At 44.2% G+C, this 22,954-nt stretch overlaps 2 protein-coding genes across 2 annotated transcripts; one reads left to right on the forward strand and one right to left on the reverse strand.

Moving 5' to 3' along the window:
* Positions 1–1,396: 1,396 nt before the first annotated feature.
* On the reverse strand, positions 1,397–2,301 carry LOC121597147. Its single transcript, XM_041922722.1, has 2 exons — positions 1,549–2,301; positions 1,397–1,474 (listed from the first exon to the last, which is right to left on the reverse strand). The coding sequence occupies exons 1-2, from the start codon at positions 2,299–2,301 to the stop codon at positions 1,397–1,399; spliced, it is 831 nt and encodes a 276-aa protein (XP_041778656.1).
* A 5,960-nt stretch (positions 2,302–8,261) lies between these two features.
* Positions 8,262–10,610, forward strand: LOC121597154. Its single transcript, XM_041922733.1, has 3 exons — positions 8,262–8,955; positions 9,007–9,218; positions 10,494–10,610. Exons 1-3 carry the CDS (start codon positions 8,262–8,264, stop codon positions 10,608–10,610), a joined length of 1,023 nt encoding a protein of 340 aa, XP_041778667.1.
* Positions 10,611–22,954: the final 12,344 nt, after the last annotated feature.

The raw sequence follows: 22,954 nt of genomic DNA on the forward strand, positions 1-22,954 counted from the left end.
TGTGAGGCCTGCAAATATGTTCCTCGCGATAACGCTCAGGAGAGGCACAACTCCGTGCGACCTCCTCACCCTCCCAACCGTTACCACGTTAACGTCCACTCCCAACCGAGAGTGGCGGTAGCAGGGAAGTGATGTCCGATATGCAGCAAAACGCGACACCACATAAAGTTCTGTGAAACATTCAGGGCCATGAATGTGCAAAGTCGCCTGCATGCGGTGGATGATAAAGCTTTGTGCAAGCTTTGTCTCAACGCACACGGAACCAAGCGGTGCTTGTCGAGATTCCGTTGCGACTTCACACGCTTCTCCACGAGACGGCCCAATCTGGAGGAGCGCAATGCATGACGCACAATACTGTTCCTAAATCGTCGGGAATTATATTCCGCATTGTGCCTGTCACAATTCATCACGGGCAGCAAAGCGTCGAGACGTTGGCGTTCCTGGACGAAGGATCGGCAGTCACACTAGGGGAAGCTGAACTGGCACGCACTTTCGGTGTGACAGGGCAGCCAGAACCCCTGAAGATGAGCTGGACCGGTAACCTCACGAGACGAGATTTGAGATCGGAGCGGATAAATTTGGCGATTTCTCCAAGAGGCTACGAGCTTGCCAACGCTCGTACTGTGGACAAGCTAAGTTTTCCGCAACAAAACCTTAACGCCAATTTTCTAACCAATAACTTTGCTCACTTTCAGGGACTCTCGATCCAATCGTACCTGAAAGCGCAGCCAAAGTTGTTGATCGGACTGCAGCATTTGGAGCTAGTCGCACCGCTCGAGGCGCGGATCGGCAAACCCGACGAGCCTTCAGCTGTAAGAAGCAGATTGGGATGGGCGGTATATGGCCCCTGCCAACACATCGAGGCCGGTGTTAGCTACAGCCCAACGGAACACGTCGCCGTTGGTGCTCACTTTTTTGGGACGATTGCGCTAAAAATGAAAAATATGCGTATTAGTGAGCGGTCCATACGAAACGACACAGCGAACAGTAAGGTTAGGTTTACACCGACCGCGTCACGGAGACAGAGAAGTTTCGTCCAGCCTATTTCACAGTCACGCACATCGCAGACATATGCTAAGATAGATCGTCGACAAAATTCACGTTCATCATATTATAGGCGAAAGTTGAATGAAGTTGTTGATAGTAGAAAAGTGGAAACGCATAGACATCGTAGGTGCCGGACAGCAGGCATAGAGAGCAGGGAGAATACAAGTACAAGCACACACAATAGTACGCGAGTTATTTTTCTTTCTTCGAAGCTAGAAAGAAGTGGACCTTCTGAGTGCTAGAAACTAACTAACTTTATTTTCCATTATTGTTACCAACGCTTAATGTGACCGGTCGGCTAACGGTATCGATATGCATATATCGATCAGCATATCGATACCCAAGTTATTCAACCCGCCGCATCAGCAGTTTGATGTCGATGTGCTAACTCGCCCTTCCTTATGTTGTTGACGTCCCCGGAACATAGCTACGGTGTGGAAACGTTGTGTAGGCAGGTTTTGCAGGTGCGATCGTAAAATCAAATCATTGTCAAAAAATTACAATGCATATGACGAGAGGGATCGACGTTCCTCCAAAAAGGCTTATGGATGGCCAGGTGATGGATAGCGATTGGTTCTCTAAACGAATGTGCCCGAGTTCTTTCCTTGTTTCAAGGTGTAGGTCTAGAAGGTGTTCGATAGACATATTGATAACCTCGTGCTGCTTATTGACGTCTATTCCGTCCAACTGATATAACGAGAGCTCGCCTATCATTTCTACCACATTCGATGAGAATTGTACATCATTTATCCATACGTCGCATGAGTTTGTTCTGACGACGAATGATCCCTTTAACGTTCTATTGCTGGTTCCGCAATTGTTGAAAAGCGAGAAATTTCGGATTGAGTTGATCAACACGGCTTGTTCGCCTACTCGAAATGCTTCAAATGCAGGTGGCTGTATTGTAAAATTGCATGAAGGTTGTTGTCTTCTAATTAACATTGGTACACATTCTGATCGATCTTGATTGACTTCACTCATGGAATATACGTATTGATTGAGACTGTTTACCATGTAGCTAATGTTTCCGTTGATGACGTATGATGTGTGCTCCAGGTGAATTCGCCCTTGATGGTACAACACAGGATAGATTTTGACTTTACGGAAGATTCTGGGGTCGAGTTTAGGGGTTTTCAGTAGCAAAACTATTTCGCGATTATTGGTGGCGATTGAGGTTTCGATGAACGTGAGAGCTTCAGTTTTCGTTGTGAAGGGTATGTTTTCAGATTGTAAGGTTTTTTCTAGCAAATTCATTTCCAAATCTGACAAAATCTTTTCATTAACAATATTCGCTTTTGGCCAAACTAAACTATCTATAATTCCTTGAACAGATGCTATATTTTTTTTAAGTGCGTATATATAACATTTGAATGGGTTTCTACGGAATTTGATTGCTCTATAGCCTTGGCTGTGTTAAAAGCTAACTCTTTAATTTGGTTATTAAACTGTATCTTGGTTTGTGTTTTAATCTAGCCATAGTCTTTTCATAAATCGTTTTAGCAATTGGTATTGTTATCTCCCTTTTGTTTTTATTGTATAGCAAAAGATCGTATTTCTGCTTGGCATTTAAATTCTTATAAACGATCTCGCAAATATCAGATGACCGGAAGGAAGGTAGGATAATTTCATATGGAGTATGTTTAGTTGTGTAATGGATTGATGAATTGTATTTATGAACTGAGGATTGGACAAGGTCAGGGATGGGCATATCTTTTTGTTCGGATTTTGTAATACGATAAATTTCGAGCAAGGTTGAGTGAAATCTTTCTATCGTACCGTTCATCTCGCTTCGACCAGTAGCGGTTAAGTAGGTCTGAATATTGTGGACTTCATAGAAGTTGGTTAAATCCTGAGTGCCGAATGATTTTTCACCATCCATGACTAATATTTTTGGTGGGTGGTACTATGTTAAAATTTCCTTTACGGCTGGAACTATATAAACGGCTGCTCGCGATTGAATCAACTTAACTTGGGCAAATTTTAAAAACTTATCGATGTAGGTGAGGAAAAAATGTTTTTCCAAAAAAAGCACATCAATGTGAGCAATCTCGAATGGTGCTTTTAGTATGGGAGTGTTTTGTTTAGGAAATTTAATCGGGTTACGATCGTATTTGTTTTCATTGCATATACTGCAATTAGAAACAATTTTTTTTAATTTTGGCTTGCATCTTGGAAAAATAGTATTTGCGTAAAATTTGCTACTTATTTTCCATGGCTCCACGGTGTGCCCTGTTATGCACTGCCGTAATTATATTCATCTGTAGATTTTCGTCCGATACATCCATAAAACTTTCCGTCCGTTTCTGATTTCCATAAAACTTTCTATAAACATCTTGAAATTTACCCATAATTTCTTCGCTCGTTAAAATACCGTTTATTTTTGTTAATATGAAATGATCCTTAAGAATCTGTAAAAAAGAGGATTCAGTTAATGTATCTGTATGAATGATAGTTCGTTTAAAATTTGGGAAAGGGTTTTCGAATACTGATTTCGGTTTCCCTTCCTTTAGTATAATCTGATTCTGAAAAACATTTAATGGGGCTTCTGTAGAGATAATGTAGAAATCTTGGCTAGTTTCTGCAGAATGTTGTGTGCCAGACACAGAGAATAATATTCTACTGAGGGCATCAGCCTCAACATTTCCTTTGCGAGGCTTTTATAAAATCTCATGATCATGCTCTTCCAAATATTCCCAAGTTCTTCCAGCTTTCCAACGCTTTAATTTGGCATTCGTATTTTTTGGTGATAGTGGTGATAGTTTTTTTTCCAATAAAATTTCGCAAAATATCATCAATCGCTCTTTGGAATATCGCCGGAGCGTTTTTTAAGCCAAATGGCTTTCTAGTGAACTCGTATTTGCCATTATTAATAGCGAATGCTGTTTTTTCGATATCCGATTCTTTCATCTTAATTTAATGGAAGATCCGGAAGCTAAATCCAACGTTGAAAAATATTTTTTTCCTTTTAATTGATCTATTACGTAGTTTATCTCAGGCATTGGGTACTTTTCAGAGATGGTTTTGGCATTTAACATGCGATAATCTATAACCATTCGGATTTTTTTTTGCCCTGACGCATCTGACTCTTTTGGTACAATCCATACCGGGGATGTCCAAGCCGAATGAGACGGTCTAATAATTCAATCTTCTAATAATTTTTCCACTTGCTTATTTACTTCGTCAGCATATGCAGCAGGGTAAGGATAAACTCTTTGATGAACTGGGGAGTTATTCGTAGTGTGTATTGTACATTCGATATTAGTTGTACAAGTTAATATAGTATTTGGTTTATAAAATGAATGGCAATTTTTCTCCACCACCTGTTTTAGTTTTCTGACTCTAATTTTGAGAGGTGAGATGTTCGGATTAAATAGTGAGAAGAATGATTATGCTGTGAATAATATGAAATTGGGACAACAAACTTGTTGCCTTTTCTTCTTCTTCTTCTTCTTCTTTGGCGCAACAACCACTGTCGGTCAAGGCCTGCCTGTACCCACTAGTGAAGTGAGCTTGGCTTTCAGTTTTTATTACCATAGCAGGATAGTCAGTCCTACGTATGGGGGCACGGTCTATTCGGGACTTGAACCCATTATGGGCATGTTTTTAAGTCGTACGAGTTGATGACTGTACTACCAGACCGGCCCGTTGCCTTTTCTAGTTAATGTTATTTGATATTTTCCTAGGTCTATAATAGCCCAAAGCTCCAAAGCTTTCATCACGCTGTTGCCAATTATACCATAAAAATAATTATGAAAATGGTGAAGTAAAAAGCGATCTTCAAAATCAATTTTAGGATGGAAAAAATTTATATCAATGACATACGTGGAAGAAATTTTACTGTTTGCACTACTAATTTGGCCTATAGAAAATTTGTACGACTTGCTGTGTTCGTATGAATGTGCTAATTTTGGATCTATTAAATTAATATTAACACCTGTATCTAGTAAGAATGGAAAAGTTCCAATGGTAGTTTTGAGTTTAATAAACGGAAGACAGGGAACTACCAACTCATCTCCCACTCTGGGTTATGATGATTTCTACTTGATTCCTCTTGCGGATCATGTTCGTGCTGTAAATTTATATTTTGATTGTTTTCTGTAATATCATATTCATTAGTGAACTGGTTCCTGATCTGTTCTTGTAAATGGTAATCATTGCTATCCATTTGATGAGCTTGCAATGGGTGAGATTGTCTCTTTACCCATGCTTCCTGGCTTTGCCAGGACTTGGTCTTTTTTCTCCATACGAGGGTCTATTTCCATAATTAATATTTCTTGAATTTGTGCTTCGGTCTACCTCCATTGGCTCAGGGTATTGTCTCTGGGAGGCATATTGGTGATTCGGAACGTAATGTGGAGCTGGATGGTATCGTGGAGCTGGACGTGGAGCTGGAGGGGCTGTTCTGGGAGGGGGTGTTGGTTGGTACACAATTTTTCTAGGTGCTACCCTGGAGGGTTGCGGTTCGTACCCTAGATCTTTTGGCTTAGGAGCATTAGAGGAGTTTTGATTACCATACTGATTCTTATAAGGTGCTGATGGAATGTCCATATTAAAGTAGTCAAGGCAAAATCGATATGCTTTGCTAAGGGTCTTCGGGTCAGCAGTTTTTAACAGTGTAGATAACGGTTTTTCAAGACCTCTAATAAACCAGTCCAAAGCTTTCTCCCTAAAACAATTTATATGAACGTTCGCGTGGAGGGAATATTTGCTATCCGTTTGAACTTGTGCTATCTTAGCGGTTAGTAATTCATTAACTCTGCTCTAATATACGGCATAGCTTTCGGAATAACCCTTTTTATACACGTTAATTCATAGTCTAGGGTCTTGACGTCACGCTTATCTTTGTAATATAGCATCAGTGTTGACTTTAGCTGATGCCAAGTGCATGTTACATTATTTGCGTTTAGTACGTCGGAAGCTTCTCCGCGGACTTTTCTTGTGTTTGTTCGTTCAACCAAATGGAACTGCAACGAATCGTCCAGAAGATCCCTATACATGATAAAAACATCTTCTACATCCGAGATCCAATTCATCAGTTCGTTTGGGTTTCCGTCAAAAATAGAAACGTCCCTCAAAAAGTCATGGGTTTTCCCCATTTCTACAAAAGATCGTAGAACAATTTCGGAGTTGGGATTGGTCATTTTTGTTTGTTTTTAGCTTCCACTTTACTTTACACTGTCACAATTATAATTCACCGATCACTAATTAAACCGAGGCTTTGTATTGTTCACCAAAATATGCTTATTTCGGATTTTTTTGTTTGAATACTTACAGTAATGTTGAGTTGATTTCCATTGATGAAGTTCTCAGCGGGGGAAAGTTGGGCAGCTACAGCAGGGTTTCCATTTTATTCCTTTCGACTACTGGGGGCCTGCTGGTAGCAATCCACGGTGTCCCAAAGTTCGCTTTGTCTCAGTAATGGCTCTTTTGGAAATTGAATTAAATTGAATTGTAGTTAGTTTAGAAAATTGGAATAATTGAACTTGCAAGTTTTCATGAATTGTGTCAAATGGTGAAATATTTCAATTGAACTAGATCAGTTACGGATTAGGATGAAATGAACTAGCAAATGAACTATGTAAATAAAAATGACAAGTGAATAAACAGTAGCAAATTGATTGGCGCAAAGAACACAACGGTTTTTACCATTCTCTTCGGCTTTCGGCAATCCGTATTTCACAGCCAACTTTTTAGTGATAATTTATCACATTTTTTGGTCCTTCGAGCCGGATTGTGATTACGGATTTTCTATTCATCACTCTGCATCAAGAGCTCGGGAATTCGCTCTGCATCAAGAGCAGCAAGTGTGCTGATTCATCGTCGTCGTTTACCGCCATCGCTAATCGCCCTGCATCAGGGGCAACGGCCAACGATCGATCGCCATCGCATTTTCAAATTTCGCGCCACGTAAATTTGTTTCGGTCCGGTTTCTCGTAACGTGAGTGTTTGTGGAAATGGATAAGAAGATAAAAGCCTTCCAACTAAAGAAAAGGATCGCAGTGGAAAACATCAGTGCTCTCGAACGGTTCCGTGAGAGCTTTTCCGGCGATGACGCCAAGCAAATCCCGGAGGCGTCAGCAGACTTGGACAGGCATAAGGACGAGTTTTTCATCGCGATAGCCAAGCTTGAAGAGCTCGACGACAGTAATGAGGCTATCGAATTGTGCATCAAAGAAAGAATCGAGATAGAAGGACGGTGCAGGAAGCTTAAATCTTTCTTTCGGGAAAATTTACGCAAGGAAGAAGTGTCGCTAAACGAAACGACAGGTTTGGCTTCGTCTACGCTCGCATTTGGTCGGCCAAACACTCCACACTTACGCCTTCCAAAGATCGAGCTGCCAACCTTCGATGGGGATCATACGAAATGGCTTTCGTTCCGCGATCGCTTCATCGCTATGATCGACGCTTCCTCTGAGCTTCCATCGATAGCAAAGCTCGAATACTTGCTATCATCATTGAAGGGAGAAGCGGCGCTTCCCTTCGAACACACTGCATTAACAGACGATAACTATTCAGTTACGTGGGCACAGCTTCTAAAACGCTATGACAATTCTCGGTTACTCGTGCGGGAATATTATCGCAAGTTGCACCATCTTCCTGCTGTACATGTAGGGTGTGTGGACAAGCTGACAAACCTAGTGGACGAATTTTCGCGATATGTGAACGGTTTTGTGAAGCTGAAGGAGCCAGTGGATTCATGGGACACGCCACTCTCAAACTGCTAGCTTCTTATGAAGCTAGACCGTGCGACACTTTTGGCGTGGGAAAAAACATTCAGTGCATTTCAAAAGGGACAAATATAGTGATGTGATACAATTTATGGAAGACCGTATACAAATCCTTAAATCTACAAACAATTTCGCGAGTGAATCTGGTGAACGTTCGAGTAAGGTGGCCGGCTCCAATCGTCCTCCACAAGCACGTAGATCGATCGCAAATGTAGCATCTTCGCGGTTGACACCAACCGTTACATCAAGTTACAAGTGTCTCCTGCAGTGTGCTGATGGCCATCTTCTACGTAGCTGTCCGGTGTTCAATGCAAGGATGTGCATCAACGTCGTGAATTTGTTTCCTCAAAGCATCTGTGCTGGAATTGTTTGGGTGATTCTCATCAGGTGAAGGCATGCAAATCGGACTATACATGTCGTATATGTCATCAGCGTCATCATACACTATTGCATGCACCCGTTCATACGCCTAACTCAACGGTCGCGATGGCTATTCAAAACAATGATGGTATGGTGTTTTTGGACACGGCTCTGCTATACATCGTTGACGGATACGGAAAGAGACATGAAGCAAGAGCACTTCTCGACTCGGGTTCTATGTCGAACTTTGTCTCTAACACGCTTGCTCGGAAGCTTCTCGGGACGACTCGCAACAAGGTCAACGTGTCCGTCGCAGGTATCGGAAATGCGTCACAGCTGATGAAAGGTTCGATCGTTGCAACCGTCGAATCGAGGATCAACACTCATGCATCTCAGCTGGAGTTGCTCATCTTGGACTCTCCCTTTATGCACATACCAACGGCTCCAATTGATGCATCATCATGGGAAATGCCGAGCTTGCCGCTTGCTGACCCTTGGTTCTATGTGCCTGGCAAGATCGACATCATCATCGGTGGAGATACATACTGGGAGCTTCATTCCGGTAAAAAACGTTCCCTCGGCGAAGGGAAACCATGGCTTGTGGAGACTGCTTTCGGCTGGGTTGTCGCAGGAAATGCATCGTTAGGTGGTTCTCATGGTTCGCAGCTATGCCACCTATCTACCGACGTCACGCCTTCACTGGAATCGATAATGGAACGCTTTTGGGAGATCGAAACATTCACTGAGGATCCTATACTATCGGCGGAAGAGGATGCCTGCGAGAAGCATTTTGTAACAACCACAACCAGAGATGCATCTGGCAGGTATGTTGTATGTTTGCCACAAAGCTCTAATCCTTGTGTCGTTTTAGGATCGTCAAAGTCAATTGCTGATCGTCGACTCTTAGCCGTTGAGCGACGTTTAAAGGCTGATCCTAAACTGAAAGAGGAATACGTAAAATTCATGACAGAGTATGAGCGTCTGGGTCATATGAAACGGCTTACCGAACCGGTCGACGATTTATGCGAGCACTACTACCTACCACATCATGCGGTGATCAAAGAGACGAGCACAACTACTAAGGTGCGAGTTGTATTTGATGCATCTTGCAAAACCTCGTCAGGGTACTCATTGAACGATAAGCTATTAGTGGGACCGGTAATCCAAGACGACCTCTTCTCAATCATCGTTCGTTTTCGATCACGTGCAATTGCGCTATCTGCCGACGTGGAAAAGATGTACCGCCAGATTCTCCATGATGAGCGAGACCATCAGTACCTCCGTATACGTTACAGGGAAGATCCATCCGAACCAATCGAAACCTTCCAATTACTAACAGTAACATACGGCACCGCATCCGCACCATTCTTGGCAACGAGGACATTGAAGCAAATAGCTCATGATTACCGTACTCAGTACCCACTGGCAATAAATGCAGTACTTCGTGATTTTTATGTGGATGATCTATTATCGGGAACAGAGGTAATCTCAGATGCAATCGAAATACGTACACAGAGTTCGCAAATGCTTAATTCGGCTTACTTTGCGTTAAAAAAAAATGGGCATCCAACGTACCAGAAGCACTCCAGGGCGTCCCATCAGATGATTTGGCAGTTCTACCAACACAAGAGTTGCATGATCCTCAAGTTGTGTCAACACTGGGACTTGTTTGGGAACCAGCAGTAGATATGTTTCAGTTCCGGATTGATCTGCCACCTACTGCAACCGTCTTAACAAAGAGGCTGACATTATCGTACATTGCCAAAATCTTCGATCCGCTTGGTTTGCTGAGCCCAATTATCGTTATTGCCAAAATGTTCATGCAACAATTGTGGTCATTGAAGGTAAACGGGAAGCCTTGGGACTGGGATAGCGAGCTTCCATCACATCTCCAAAGGGAATGGGCAGCGTTTCACTCTAAACTGCCATTGCTGCGCGAAATACGCATTCCTAGATTCATATCGCTTAGAGGGGCTACACGCGTTCAGTTGCATGTCTTCGCAGATGCTTCGCAAAATGCATATGGTGCGTGTTGCTACGTCAGAGCAGAAGCTCATTCAGGGGTTTCGGTGCAACTTTTGGCTGCTAAATCATAGGTTGTGACGTTGACAAACACCAACTCAATCGCTAGACTTGAGCTCTGTGCAGCGAAATTAGCAACGCAACTATTCCGGAAGATCAGCCAATCACTTCCCGGTAAATATGATGCATTTGGTTGGACAGATTCAATGACCGTGTTATACTGGTTGCAATCTTCACCACGACGCTGGAAGCCCTTTGTGTCGAATAGAGTGGCGCAAATTCAAGCTGAAACGGGGATTAAATGCTGGTATCATGTTCCTGGCGTGGACAATCCAGCAGACGATGTATCGCGTGGTCTTCTTCCGGACAAACTACAATCATGTCATCGGTGGTGGCATGGGCCACGTTGGCTTAGTGGCATGGAAGACGACTGGCCACAAAGAGAACCTGTAAGAGAAGAAGGCGAATCAACGGAAGAGGAACGAGAAGTAAAATTACCAGTTGCTGCAGTAGCCACCGTGAACAACTTTAACAGCAGATTTTTTTCACGTTTTTCTACTTACCTAAAACTTCGTCGAACTGCTGCATACTGTTTGCGGTTCATTCAATGTTTGAGGGCAAAGAAACTATCGGAAAGGTTTACAACGAATGGCACAATTCAGGATCTCATTGCTTCAGTTCCGCCACTTACAAGCGATGATTTAGATCATTCCGAGTTATGGTTGTGTCACTTAGCCCAGCAGGATTCGTTTGCAGAGGATCGACACCATATCGCAAATGGTAAGGAGCTATCACGTAGCTCGAAGCTAAAATGGTTATCGCCATTTATCGACCAAGCAGGAATCATGCGTGTTGGGGGTCGACTTAGCAATGCAAATTTACCCGATTCAACCAAGCATCCAATCATACTGTCTTCGAAGCATCAGCTGTCCACGCTATTGGCAGAGGCATACCATCAGAAGTACTTGCATTCCGGACCAGAACATTTACTATCCATCCTTCGTCAGCGGTTTTGGATAATCGGTGGACGCAATCTTACGAAGGCTGTTTATCATCGGTGCCACAGATGCTTCAAGGCCAAACCCACGCTGGTGAAACAAGCCGTAGCCGATCTTCCTGTTTCAAGGGTTTCACCAACAAGGCCGTTTTCGGTTACTGGCATCGACTACTGTGGACCGGTTTACCTAAAATCACCTGTACGTAATCGAAGTCCGACGAAAGCATACATCGCTATTTACGTGTGCTTTGCAACTAGAGCTGTCCACATCGAATTAGTGAGTGACCTCACTACAACAACTTTCCTGGCAGCATTACGGCGTTTCGTGGCTCGCAGAGGGAAGGTTGCTGAGCTGCATTCTGATAACGCTACCACATTCAAGGGAGCTGCACACGAGCTACATCGCCTCTATGAAATGTTCAAGTGCAGTGAAAAGGAGCGTAGCGAGGTGTTTAACTGGTGCAGCAACAACGAAATCCAGTGGAAATTCATTCCACCTAGGGCACCCCACTTCGGTGGTTTGTGGGAGGCGGCAGTACGGTCAGCGAAACAACATCTCATCCGCACGTTAGGTAGCACGAGCCTTACTCAGGAAGGAATGGTCACATTGTTAGCTGAGGTTGAACTGTGCATGAATTCTCGACCTTTAGTTCCACTATCGAGTGATCCTTCAGATACGGAACCGCTAACCCCAGGACATTTTTTAGTTGGATCAAACATGTTGTCACTACCGCGAGTTGATAGAAGCCAGGTTCCAGCGAACAGGTTGAAGGAGTTCGACTTAGTGCAAAAACATTTGCAATCCATTTGGTCGCGTTGGTATCCGGAATACCTACAACAGCTTCAGGCCCGCGCAAAACATTCCATGGCTCAACCGGTACAGCTAAAAGAGGGACAACTGGTAATAATCAAGGAAGATAATGTGCCACCTAGCTTATGGCCTATGGGAAGGATCACAAAGTTACACCCAGGAAAGGACGGTATCGTTAGGGTTGTAACACTATACACAGCAGCAGGAAAACAGATTGTTCGAGCCACAGCTAGAATTGCGATACTTCCTAACCTCGATTCGTGCAACGAATGAAATGATAGGCGAAATACCACGAGGATACAAATGTAAACAATCACACCGCACATACACACGACACTATACACTCAGTGACAGATCAACACATGCACAACATTTACTGATCAGGAGAATTTAGGCAAAACTACTTCCTTTTTCTTATTACTTTACAATTTAATTTGTCAGATAATTTAAAGAAATACTTTCTTTGGTGGCCGGAATGTTGGAAATTGAATTAAATTGAATTGTAGTTAGTTTAGAAAATTGGAATAATTGAACTTGCAAGTTTTCATGAATTGTGTCTTACTTACTTATCCGGCACTACAACCGCTTTGCGGTCTTGGCCTGCCTCAGGAGTGTCCGAAACCGCTCACGGTCTCGCGCCTTCGTCTGCCAGTCCGTTATCCCGGCCTTAATGGCGGACGCCTCCACGCCATCTTGCCACCTCAATTTGGGCCTACCACGCCTCCTCTGTCCTTGTGGACGACCTAAAAAGACTTTACGGGCTGGGTCGTCCGTTTCCATGCGTATAACATGGCCAGCCCACCGGAGCCTGGCGAGCTTTATACGCTGTACGACAGTGAGGTCGCCGTACATCTCGTATAGCTCGTCATTATAGCGGCTCCTCCATTGTCCTTCCACACATACGGGGCCAAGTATCCTTCTGAGCATCTTCCTCTCGAACGCGGCTAAGAGGGTTTCGTCAGATTTGGACAGTGTCCATGTCTCAGAGGCGTATGTGAGTACTGGTACTATATAGGTACTATATAGTCCCAGCTTCGTCCGGCTGGCCGCCAGCATTTTTGCGCGCAACTCAGCTTCCATGCTATTATCGTTGCTGACCTTTGACCCAAGATAGATGAATTCTGGGACGACTTCAAAAGTGCGTTCACCTATCTGTACGTCACGCCTACGTAGATTCGGATTATTTATTGGTAGGTCCGCTGATGTTGCCACCATCAGTTTGGTCTTTGCCTCGTTTATCTGCAATCCGAGGCTCTCTGCCGCCTGCTCAATCCCTTGGTAGGCTTCTGCTACATAGGAGAGCCGCAGACCAATGATGTCTATATCATCAGCGTATGCCAGGATCTGGGTTGACTTATAGAAGATGGTTCCCGTAGTCTCCACCCTCGAGTCGCGGATGGCCCTCTCTAGCGCCAAGTTGAATAGGAGACAGGAAAGCCCGTCCCCCTGGCGCAGACCTTTGGTGGTAGCAAAAGGTCCTGAGAGTTTTCCATCCACCCTCACCTGGCATGTGACGTTGGTCATAGTCATTCTAACTAGCCTTATCAGTTTGGCCGGGATTCCAAATGAGCTCATAGCGTCGTACAGTTTTACCCTGGCTATGCTATCGTATGCGGCTTTGAAGTCTATGAAGAGATGGTATGTGTCGTGTCTGTATTCAGCCATCTTCTCCAAGATCTGCCGCATGGTGAAGATCTGATCAGTGGTTGATTTTCCGTTTCGGAATCCTCTTTGATAGTTTCCAACTATCTCTTCGACGTGCGGGACAAGGCGATCCTGAAGGATCAGGGAGAATATTTTATAGGCGGTATTCAACACCGTAATACCCCTGTAGTTGTTGCAGTCCAACCTGTCTCCCTTCTTGTATACGGGGTAGATGATGCCGAGATTCCAATCACAAGGCATCGATTCGCTATCCCACACCTCAGTAACAATTTGATGAATCTCGTTTTCTAGTCGTGCACCTCCATTCTTGACCAGATCAGCTGCAATTCCGTCGGTTCCGGGTGCCTTGTTATTTTTCAGCCGACGGATAGCCTTTCGTGTTTCTTATATGCTAGGTGGCAGTAGCATGACACTATCTGCTAGTGGCGCTTCTAGCTGTTCGTTTAACTGGTCGTTGAGTAATTCATCAAAGTACTGAGCCCACCGCGAGAGGACCTCTGGCTAGTTACTGACCAGATCTCCATCCTTGTTGCGACAGCAGGTTACCTTAGGTACAACGTTGTTTCGGTGACCTGCTATCGCTTGGTAAAACTTTCGTGTCGGACCGTACGCCTCTCTGGTTTGCTCGAGTTCCCGCATGTTTTGCTCTTCCAAAGCATGCTTCTTAGAGCGGTGAACTCGTTTCTCTTCGCGTCTGAGCCGTGAATATTCCTCTGCGCATGCCCGCGTTCTATGCCGTTGCTGCATTGCTCGGTATGCATTGTTCTTACGTTCGGTCACTTGTCTGCATTCATCGTCGAACCAGCCAGATTTGGTGTTGCCACGACGTGGTGGGAGTATATTTCTTGCACAGTTTATTATTTTTGTTTTTAGAGCGTTCCACCTCTCGCTCGTAGTTTCATAACTGTTTTCTGGTAGTAGAGACTCGTCTAAAGCGGCTTTGAATTCCTGTTGGACAGTAATGTCCCTTAGAGAGTCCGTGTTGAGCCGAGGCTGCGTGTTTTCTCCACCCCCATTGGCGCGGGGGCGGGCGATTCTACAACGTATCACTAAGCCAACCAAGTAGTGATCGGAATCGATATTGGCTCCTCGATATGTTCTGACATTTAACAGACTCGACTGTCGTCGGCGGCTTATTAACACGTGGTCGATCTGGTTGAAGGATTCGCCATCCGGGTGCGCCCACGTCATTTTGTGGATGTCCCTCCGCGCAAATTTGGTACTTCCTACAACCAGATTGTTCGCTGCGGCGAACTGGACCAATCTACTACCATTATCGTTACTGTGCTCATGCAGACTGTGACAGCCAGTGTATTGGCGGTACATTGGCTCCCTACCGACTTTTGCGTTGAAGTCCCCCAGGATGAATTTGAGGTCATGCCTGGGGCACGCATCTATAGTTCTAGCGAGGCGGCCGTAAAAAAGGTCCTTCTCCTCTTCCTCTTTATCTTCGGTAGGGGCGTGAACGTTTATGAGGCTTATATTGAAGAATTTGCCTCGCATGCGCAGGGTGCATAGCCTATCGTTTATAGCCTTGAAATCCATGATTGCGGGTTTCAACCGGGGACCTACGGCGAAACCCGTTTCGAGCACGCGGTGGCGGTCGTGGCAGCTGTAGTATATGTCGTAGCAATGCTTACCACGCCTGTTGTGCACACCGTTCCCTAGCCACCGAATCTCTTGTAAAGCTACGAGGTCCATGCTCAGTGTGGCTAGGGCATCATCAAGTTTTTTCAAGGCTCCGGCTTCGCTTAGAGTGCGTACGTTCCATGAGCCCATTTTCAGAGTAGTCCGGGGGCATTGCGTATGGTCGGTATCGGGATGTCCGTTTCGAAAACTTCTGTGGCTTTCCGTAGTCATTGATTCATGGGACTGGGTGACTGGCCCCACGCCCACGTGACCGTTTTGTTTAGTGTCGGGTTGCCCCCCCGACGTTCAGGTACCCAGTTTCCCGGGATACCCACCCCCCTCCTGGTTCGCCATGTGCCACCATCCGCCCGAGGGGTTGGGTCAAGCCCGTGTACCCAAGCTTGGATATGTGGTGACACATGTTACCACTCTGCACGACGAGGACGTGTCGGAATAGGAGTTGGATGGGAGAGCCTGTATTATCCCTGAATGGGGCTTCGGATCCCATCCCATTACAGAGCAATTTGATTGATAATACAAATTGACAAATTGATAATACCTACTTAAAACTAATTGTATCCTTTAATCATTTGAGGATCGCTAAAAGAAGGAATATAGTGTGAAAAGTCAAAAAATAACAAAGCAAGAGCAATATCGCTTGTTGATGACGCCATCTTTCCACGGCGCAAAAAAATATTAAGGCTTTTCCGAAGATGATACAAAACTGTTATTGGATAAAATTTATCGAAGCAAACGTGCATTTAGTATTTATAAAAAATGTTTTATGGACAAGTTATGTCATGTAAGATACATTGATTAATTATTTCTTACGAAAAACTCAAGTACTTCGACAATCGTTGTACAGGCGGTCCCCGAGATACACGGTACCTCTTATACGCGGATTCAGAGATACGCGGTTTTCCAAATTTGACAATTCTTTGAGCAAACTGTACTGATTTCACACATACATTGTGAAATACCAAATTATTTCCGTATTGATCGAATGTAAAACACCATTTCGAAAGGTTTAAAACTATTCAATTCATTAGAAACATATCAAATAATTAATTTGGTGGCTAAAACCACCCCCTGCTTGCAAAATTGCACGAAAATTAGTGATATTTTGGCTGGAAATCACAAGATTCGACTTACGCGGAAATTCGAGATACGCGGTATTTTGCGGCCGATTTCGGTCCTCATTAACCGTGTATCTCGGGGACCGCCTGTACCCGTAAACAGCAACAGTGTGGAATCGTCATTCTCGTTAAAACAACAGGGTTTTTTAATGTTCTTATTTGTTTTCAAATACGATGCAAAATATCCCTAAAGCAGATAAAAAAGAAAACAACTGATTTGTGTCCAATTAAGAAGAACGAATAGCAGAACAAATATTACCCTGCTGTATAATGTATACAGCTATTTCACTATATCTAAAACTTGGTTTTCCATGTATTACGTTGGTGACAGTCGCATGCAAAACTTTAAATAAATTCATTTCAACCAGACTTAAGTGTACCTTATTTAAAAAAGAATCGTATACGACCTTCATTTGGATTGTGGAGTCTTATTGTGGTGTTAAAATAATGTTAATATTACAGAACGGTTGCATTAAAAAACGGGCAACAATTGTCGATTTTTCATGGGTTTATCTTAACCCGTACTAACAAAACGTGTATTGCACTTTGAGTAGTAGTATCCCATTAGTTAGCAGACAAAATGGGACACCTCTATCAGTCGAACTCTAACCATGATGGCCAAAATAATGAATCAAAAGCATGCGCGATCTAAGAATGGCACCCCGTAGCGTCCAAAATGGACTCCGTGCGAAAGGGTTAAAGTCCAGTTGGGCACTCGTCCGGGTTAGTACCGAACTTGACCCACAGGGAGCGCTGTGGTGCAACATTTCATCTGAGATTGCTCGACTATTTTTCATGCAGCTGAGCGACTGTCAGATCGTTGCTGCCACAAATTGTAAATAAGTGTTTGTTTCACACATCTTCATACTCCTGCTCCTCTTGGTAAGAAATACAACTTTCCTAAACTAGTCGTGATAAATATTGTTTAATGGTTTGTGGTTTTGCAGACAAGCATGACTACTGCATCGCGTCACCCACCGCCGTTGTGGGGAATGGATAATTTTCACGCAAACTGGCCATAATGGTGTACAGTGGAACGGGCAAAGATGACGCTACCTGTATCCTGCTTCGCGCGATGGCCAATAACGATATTGATGATGTTCGGCGCCGGTACCGTCATGCATAACGAGTTCTGTTCCACGCGCTGGTAGAGTGTACACGAGTGATTTCGTCGATCAAGCCTGCCCGAAGTTAACTTATTTTGTTCTGCAACTTGACACCCATTACATCATCAACCAGTACGAGAATCCGATGCCAATTTCGGTGTAAACCTGGATCCGCATCGACGGATCGGGTAACATCGACACCGCTGGACACAGAGCGATGACTAACCCGCAATGCCGTACCGGAAACTGGAACCTGCAGGCCGTCGTAGGCAGCGCTGGTACTGGTTTTCGCACTTGGACTGTTCGTTTGTTGGCGTTCACAACGACCTGAATCATCGTGCTCAATCAACTGTGGCCTGAAGAAGCCAACGAAGTCAATGCAGCCCCAAGTCCATCGCTTTACGCATGTCCCTCCGTCCCCCCTCCCCGGTGCTGGAGGAAAAAATCGCAAAGTGCGGGGAAAAGGTTACTACGACCGTACTATCGGATGAAACTCGTGCCGAACACCGCGAAGGCGACAAGAAGGAAGCGAGGGAAGGTTCCTAAAAGACAGCCTCAAAGGGTAAGACGAAGCGTTCGGTAGCAACCATAACACGGCCAACACGGAGGTGCAAGCTTTATACATCGCAACACCGGTCAAGGAGGAATCGAAGACGGATAATTCGACTAACTCTGGAACGGCTTTTCCCGCACCAGCTATTGCTAGCGGGAACGACCGGCGACAGATAAGGTAGTAGGCAGGACAGTGAACAAAACGTCCAGAAAACCGGAAGTGCTGTAACGTTCGAGTGCGTGAAACATGATGCTTAAAACCTGTACCTTCAACCCATTGATGCAGCATGCTTTTCTTGCGTTTGATTTGTGATTGTACAATACAATTTGTGCTACAATGTTTCAATTCGTTTTAAATATTAAAAACAAGCTGTGTGCTCTCTCTGAATGTTTCATTAATAACGGGTCAATGATTCATTTTTATCTTGGATCCTTGGTATGTTGTTTCTCAAGTTTCTATTAATCGGAAGTGCGTTTTTATGACGTTAACGGTAATCGGTAATAGCTGCTGAATGGTGCTACTGTGGTGAAACGATGGCGCCTTTTCACGGACAGATAACCAGCAGTGGGCAGAATACGAGCTAGCAGCAATCATCACCGAGACGATTCACTTACTTTGCGTGGTTCGTGCGTTGAACAGTGAGTATCGCGTATTGAGGCACCGTTGTTGGTGGCGATCAGAAGCAGCACACTCGCGGCAGCTGTGAAGGATGTCTTCGGCCGCGGGGCCATGGGGATTCTCAACGCTCATTTTCTCAAGCACTCATGAGTGCTTTTGAGAAACCCTCGTTCTCAGCGTTTGTCGAATCGGAACAAAATCGGTTTTGAGAATCTTTGAGAATCTTTGAGAAAGTTTGAGGATGCAGCGATTGGCTTATTGAAATAGGAGCAATTGTGCTATTCGTTTTTCGGTAATCACTTTGCACAATGTATTAAATGTTTATAATTAAAAAAGTAAAAAAAAAATGCGATAAAAACTTATTTTCTATTTAAAGCTTCAAACAAAGCTTGAGTGGCTATATCAGTTTCTCAGAGTGAGAAAAATAGACAACGGTTACGGGCTCGCGCCTGAGAACAAGTTTTGAGTGCTTGAGAAACTTAAATGAGTGCTTGAAAATGTTTTCTCAGCTTGAGAAAGCCCCGTGGCCCCGCGGCCTTCAGCAGGACACACACTTTGCAGATGACATGCTCGTCGCGCTTTACTAATATTCATCTCGTTGCGCAAATGGTGTGTTGGGATAACTCAAGTGATAACACTGCGTTTTTTTGCTGTTGAAAATGTAGAGTTCTTTATTCGCTGCTACTGTATCGCCATGTGGTTTTTGACACCCGCTTCCCGTTTCGCCGTCTGTGCGCAAAATGACACTTGTGTTGTTGTGTTTACAAACGAGTTGAGTTCTTATCATTCGCGTTGCGCGAACATTCGCGTTGCGCGAACATTCGCGTTGCTCGAACATACTGGCCCCTTCAGACGTTAGTTCTGAACCATTGAAGTTACTGGAAGAAGACACAACTTCGCAATTGGCCAAGTGTATTCGCCAGAAGCTGTCTTTAATGTCACAATTCGTACTACTCCATCATCGCCTGGGTGTGTTTTGATGATACGTCCTAGCGGCCAATGCAATGGGGTAGTTGACTCGTGCTTGACCAAAACAAGTTGGCCAACGTCTATTTTTACTGGTGGTTTGAGCCATTTGCTCCTAGGCTGAAGAGTTGCCAAATATTCTGCGCTCCATCTTGTCCAAATCTGCTGTAGAAGCTTTTGTACCAGTTGGTAATGTTTAAGACGATTGGATGGTATATCCTCTAATTTGTTATCAGGAACTGCCTTTAGATTACTTCCAACCAGAAAATGGCCTGGTGTTAGTGGCTTTAAGTCAGACGGATCGTCACTGAGAGGAACCAGTGGACGTGAGTTGAGGCAGCATTCAATTTGACAAAGCAACGTTTCCATGTCATTTTGAGGCAGAGTTGTTTTGCCAAGGACCCTGAAAAAATGCTTCTGAGCAGAATGAATTGCTGACTCCCATAGCCCACCAAAGTGTGACGCTTTCGGTGGATTGAAATGCCAGCGCATTCCTTGTGACGTGCATTTTTGGATGATTTCAATTCGATGTTGTTTGCTCGTCACCAATGCTCGCAGTTCTCTGGAGGCGCCTAGGAAGTTTCGTCCGTTGTCACTGTGAATGTCACTGCATAACCCACGACGAGCAACGAAACGACGAAATGCTTGGATGAATTTGGCTGTGGTAAGGTTTGTGACGAGCTCGAGATGAACAGCCTTTGTAGCGAAACAGATAAAGACAGCTACAAATGCTTTATCAGATGATGCACGGCGATGAATGGGTGATAGACCGATGGGACCCCAAAAATCCACTCCCACTATTGAGAATGGTCGGCTTGGTGTTACGCGTGAAGTTGGTAGTTCTGCCATAAATTGTTCTAGCAGCCGAGGATGAGCACGACAACAAGGTACGCATTCATGGCAAATGCGTTTAGCTAGGGATCTGGCCCCTATGACCCAATACTTTTGACGAAGGATGGTGATCAATAGTTGCGGTGCGGCATGATGATGTTTTTTATGCAAGTGTCTAATCAGCATTTCTGCCAGAGGATGTCCTGCTGACAACAATATTTGATGTTTGCTTTCAAATGGTTGATTAGATTTTGATAAACGTCCACCAATGCGGATAAGATTATCATCGCAAAGAAACGGATGGAACCATTTTAGTCTGGATTTGTTGGAAACAGGACTGTTTTGACGGAGCTGAGTCCATTCTTTTTCAAAGATATCTCTTTGAACCACTTGCAAGATTCTGATTTCAGCTTTTCATAATTCGTCTGTACTAATAACGACAGTTTCTTGCGAAGAATCACGTTTAGTTTTCATTCGAAAGCAATATGCAATTACTCGTAGCAATTTGTGGTAGTCAGAAAACTTGGATAGCAACTCGTTTACCAATAGTATTGCATCGCATGGGGGACTTTTGGTGGCAGCTGCTGTAGTAGTGATCGACCGACCTTCTATTGAAACCTCTGATGGTAGTTGAGATGACAGTTGGGTTTTGGGCCATTGCTCTTGATCTAGTTGGAGCCATAGCGGGCCATTCCACCAAAGGTCACAGTTGACGAGTTCGCTTGCAGTTAATCCCCGTGAAACATGATCTGCAGGTTTTTCTTGACCGTTTATGTGGCTCCATGTACAACTGCTAGTGGCTTGTTGTATTTTGGACACACGATTGCCGACAAAGGTGTTCCATTTCGACGGTGATGCTTGAATCCCGTAAAGAGCGACTGTACTGTCAAGCCAAAAATAGATATCGGCGTCTAGCTGCATAGCTTGCTGGATAGATTTGTATAGCTCACTTGCTACGAGGGCGCTGCATAGTTCTAGTCTGGGAATGCTTTGTGATTTAAGAGGCGCGACCCGCGATCGAGATGCTACTAGTGATGTTTTGATTTGGCCTGCCTTGTTAGTTGAGCGCAAGTAGGCACAAGCGCCGTATGCCGTTTGGGAGGCGTCGGCAAAAATGTGTAATTGGACGCTAGTAGCTTCATTTAGCAGAATGCATCGTTGTATTTGTATTGTGTTAAGTAAGTTGAGCTCATTTTTAAAGGATAGCCATTGTTTCAGGAGCTGCTCTGGAAGCTCAGTATCCCAGTTCCATATCGAGCCATCGATGGCCTTAAGTGTCCAGAGAGATTGCATGAATATTTTTGCCTTGGTGACTGCTGGTCCGATAAGGCCGATTGGATCGAATAATCGTGCAATTCCCGACAACGTTGAGCGTTTTGTGATCAGTTTTTCTTCAAATGGTTTGATATGATACGTCATGGTGTCATTCAATGGATGCCAATGTAAACCGAGAGTTTTGATAATCTGGTAGCGATCGAAACAAAATGACTCGTCTTCTGAAAGTTTGTCTTTTGAGATGGTTTGGCGAACTTGTTCATCATTCGTGGCCTATTTACGTAGAGTAAAACCACCTTTGGAAACAAGCGAAGTTAGTTGTGTGATTACTTCGGAAGCTTCGGCTACGGTGGAAGTGCCGGTAAGTACATCATCGACGTAAAAATCTTTTTTCAATACCTTGGCTGCAATAGGATAGCTACTGCCTTCGTCATCGGCAAGTTGTGACAATACTCGTGTAGCTAAATATGGCGCACTAGCTGTACCGTATGTGACGGTACACAGTTTGTATGTTTGCAGTGATTCGGACGGTGTTGGCTTCCATACGATGAGTTGTAACGATGTATCACGATTATCTACTAGCACTTCACAGTACATCATTTTAATATCAGCGACTATCATGATCAAATGTTTACGTGCTCTCATGATGATTGATCGGATATCGTCCTGAATAGTTGGCCCTACCATCAAAACATCGTTCAACGATATGCTACTAGATGTCTTGCTGGAGGCGTCAAAGACAACGCGCAACTTGATTGTTAGTGATTCTTGACGCGTCACCGCATGGTGTGGAAGGTAATAATGATGTTTGTTTGTGTTGTTATATTCTTCCTCCGAAATGCGCTTCATGTGCCCCAGTTCAGCGTATTCATCGATAAATGAGCTGTAGCTGTTTCTAAATTCGTTGTTAGAACTGAGCCGGGATTGCAAAAAATGAAATCTACGAACTGCTGCCTTGCGATTGTCAACTAGTTTTGTGAGAAGATGTTCTTTCAGTGGAAGACGCACGACGTAGCGTCCGGAAGAATTTCGTGAAACGGTGCGACGAAAGTGTTCTTCGCACGCTGCATGTTCATTAGATTGTGCTTTGACTATTTCACCTTCCTCTATTTCCCAGAACCGTTCCATAAGTTTATGAACATCTTGAACCGTTGTAGATGTATGGTTGACTGTAATAGAAGAAGCTTGTGAAGTAGGTGTGAGTGTACTT

This window comes from Anopheles merus, chromosome X (assembly GCF_017562075.2).
Source record: "Anopheles merus strain MAF chromosome X, AmerM5.1, whole genome shotgun sequence".
In the NCBI taxonomy this organism is placed as follows: domain Eukaryota; kingdom Metazoa; phylum Arthropoda; class Insecta; order Diptera; family Culicidae; genus Anopheles; species Anopheles merus.

Bases quoted from the DNA above. Each gene is read 5' to 3' on its own strand.
- LOC121597154 (XM_041922733.1), top strand. From the start codon at position 8,262: ATGGCTATTCAAAACAATGATGGTATGGTGTTTTTGGACACGGCTCTG. The intron at 8,956-9,006 runs GCAGGTATGTTG...GTGTCGTTTTAG, and splicing joins CACAACCAGAGATGCATCTG to GATCGTCAAAGTCAATTGCT. The intron at 9,219-10,493 runs GTGCGAGTTGTA...TGGACAATCCAG, and splicing joins AGACGAGCACAACTACTAAG to CAGACGATGTATCGCGTGGT.
- LOC121597147 (XM_041922722.1), bottom strand. From the start codon at position 2,301: ATGAATTTGCTAGAAAAAACCTTACAATCTGAAAACATACCCTTCACA. The intron at 1,475-1,548 runs GTAATTTTTTGA...TCCACACCGTAG, and splicing joins TCCCTCTCGTCATATGCATT to CTATGTTCCGGGGACGTCAA.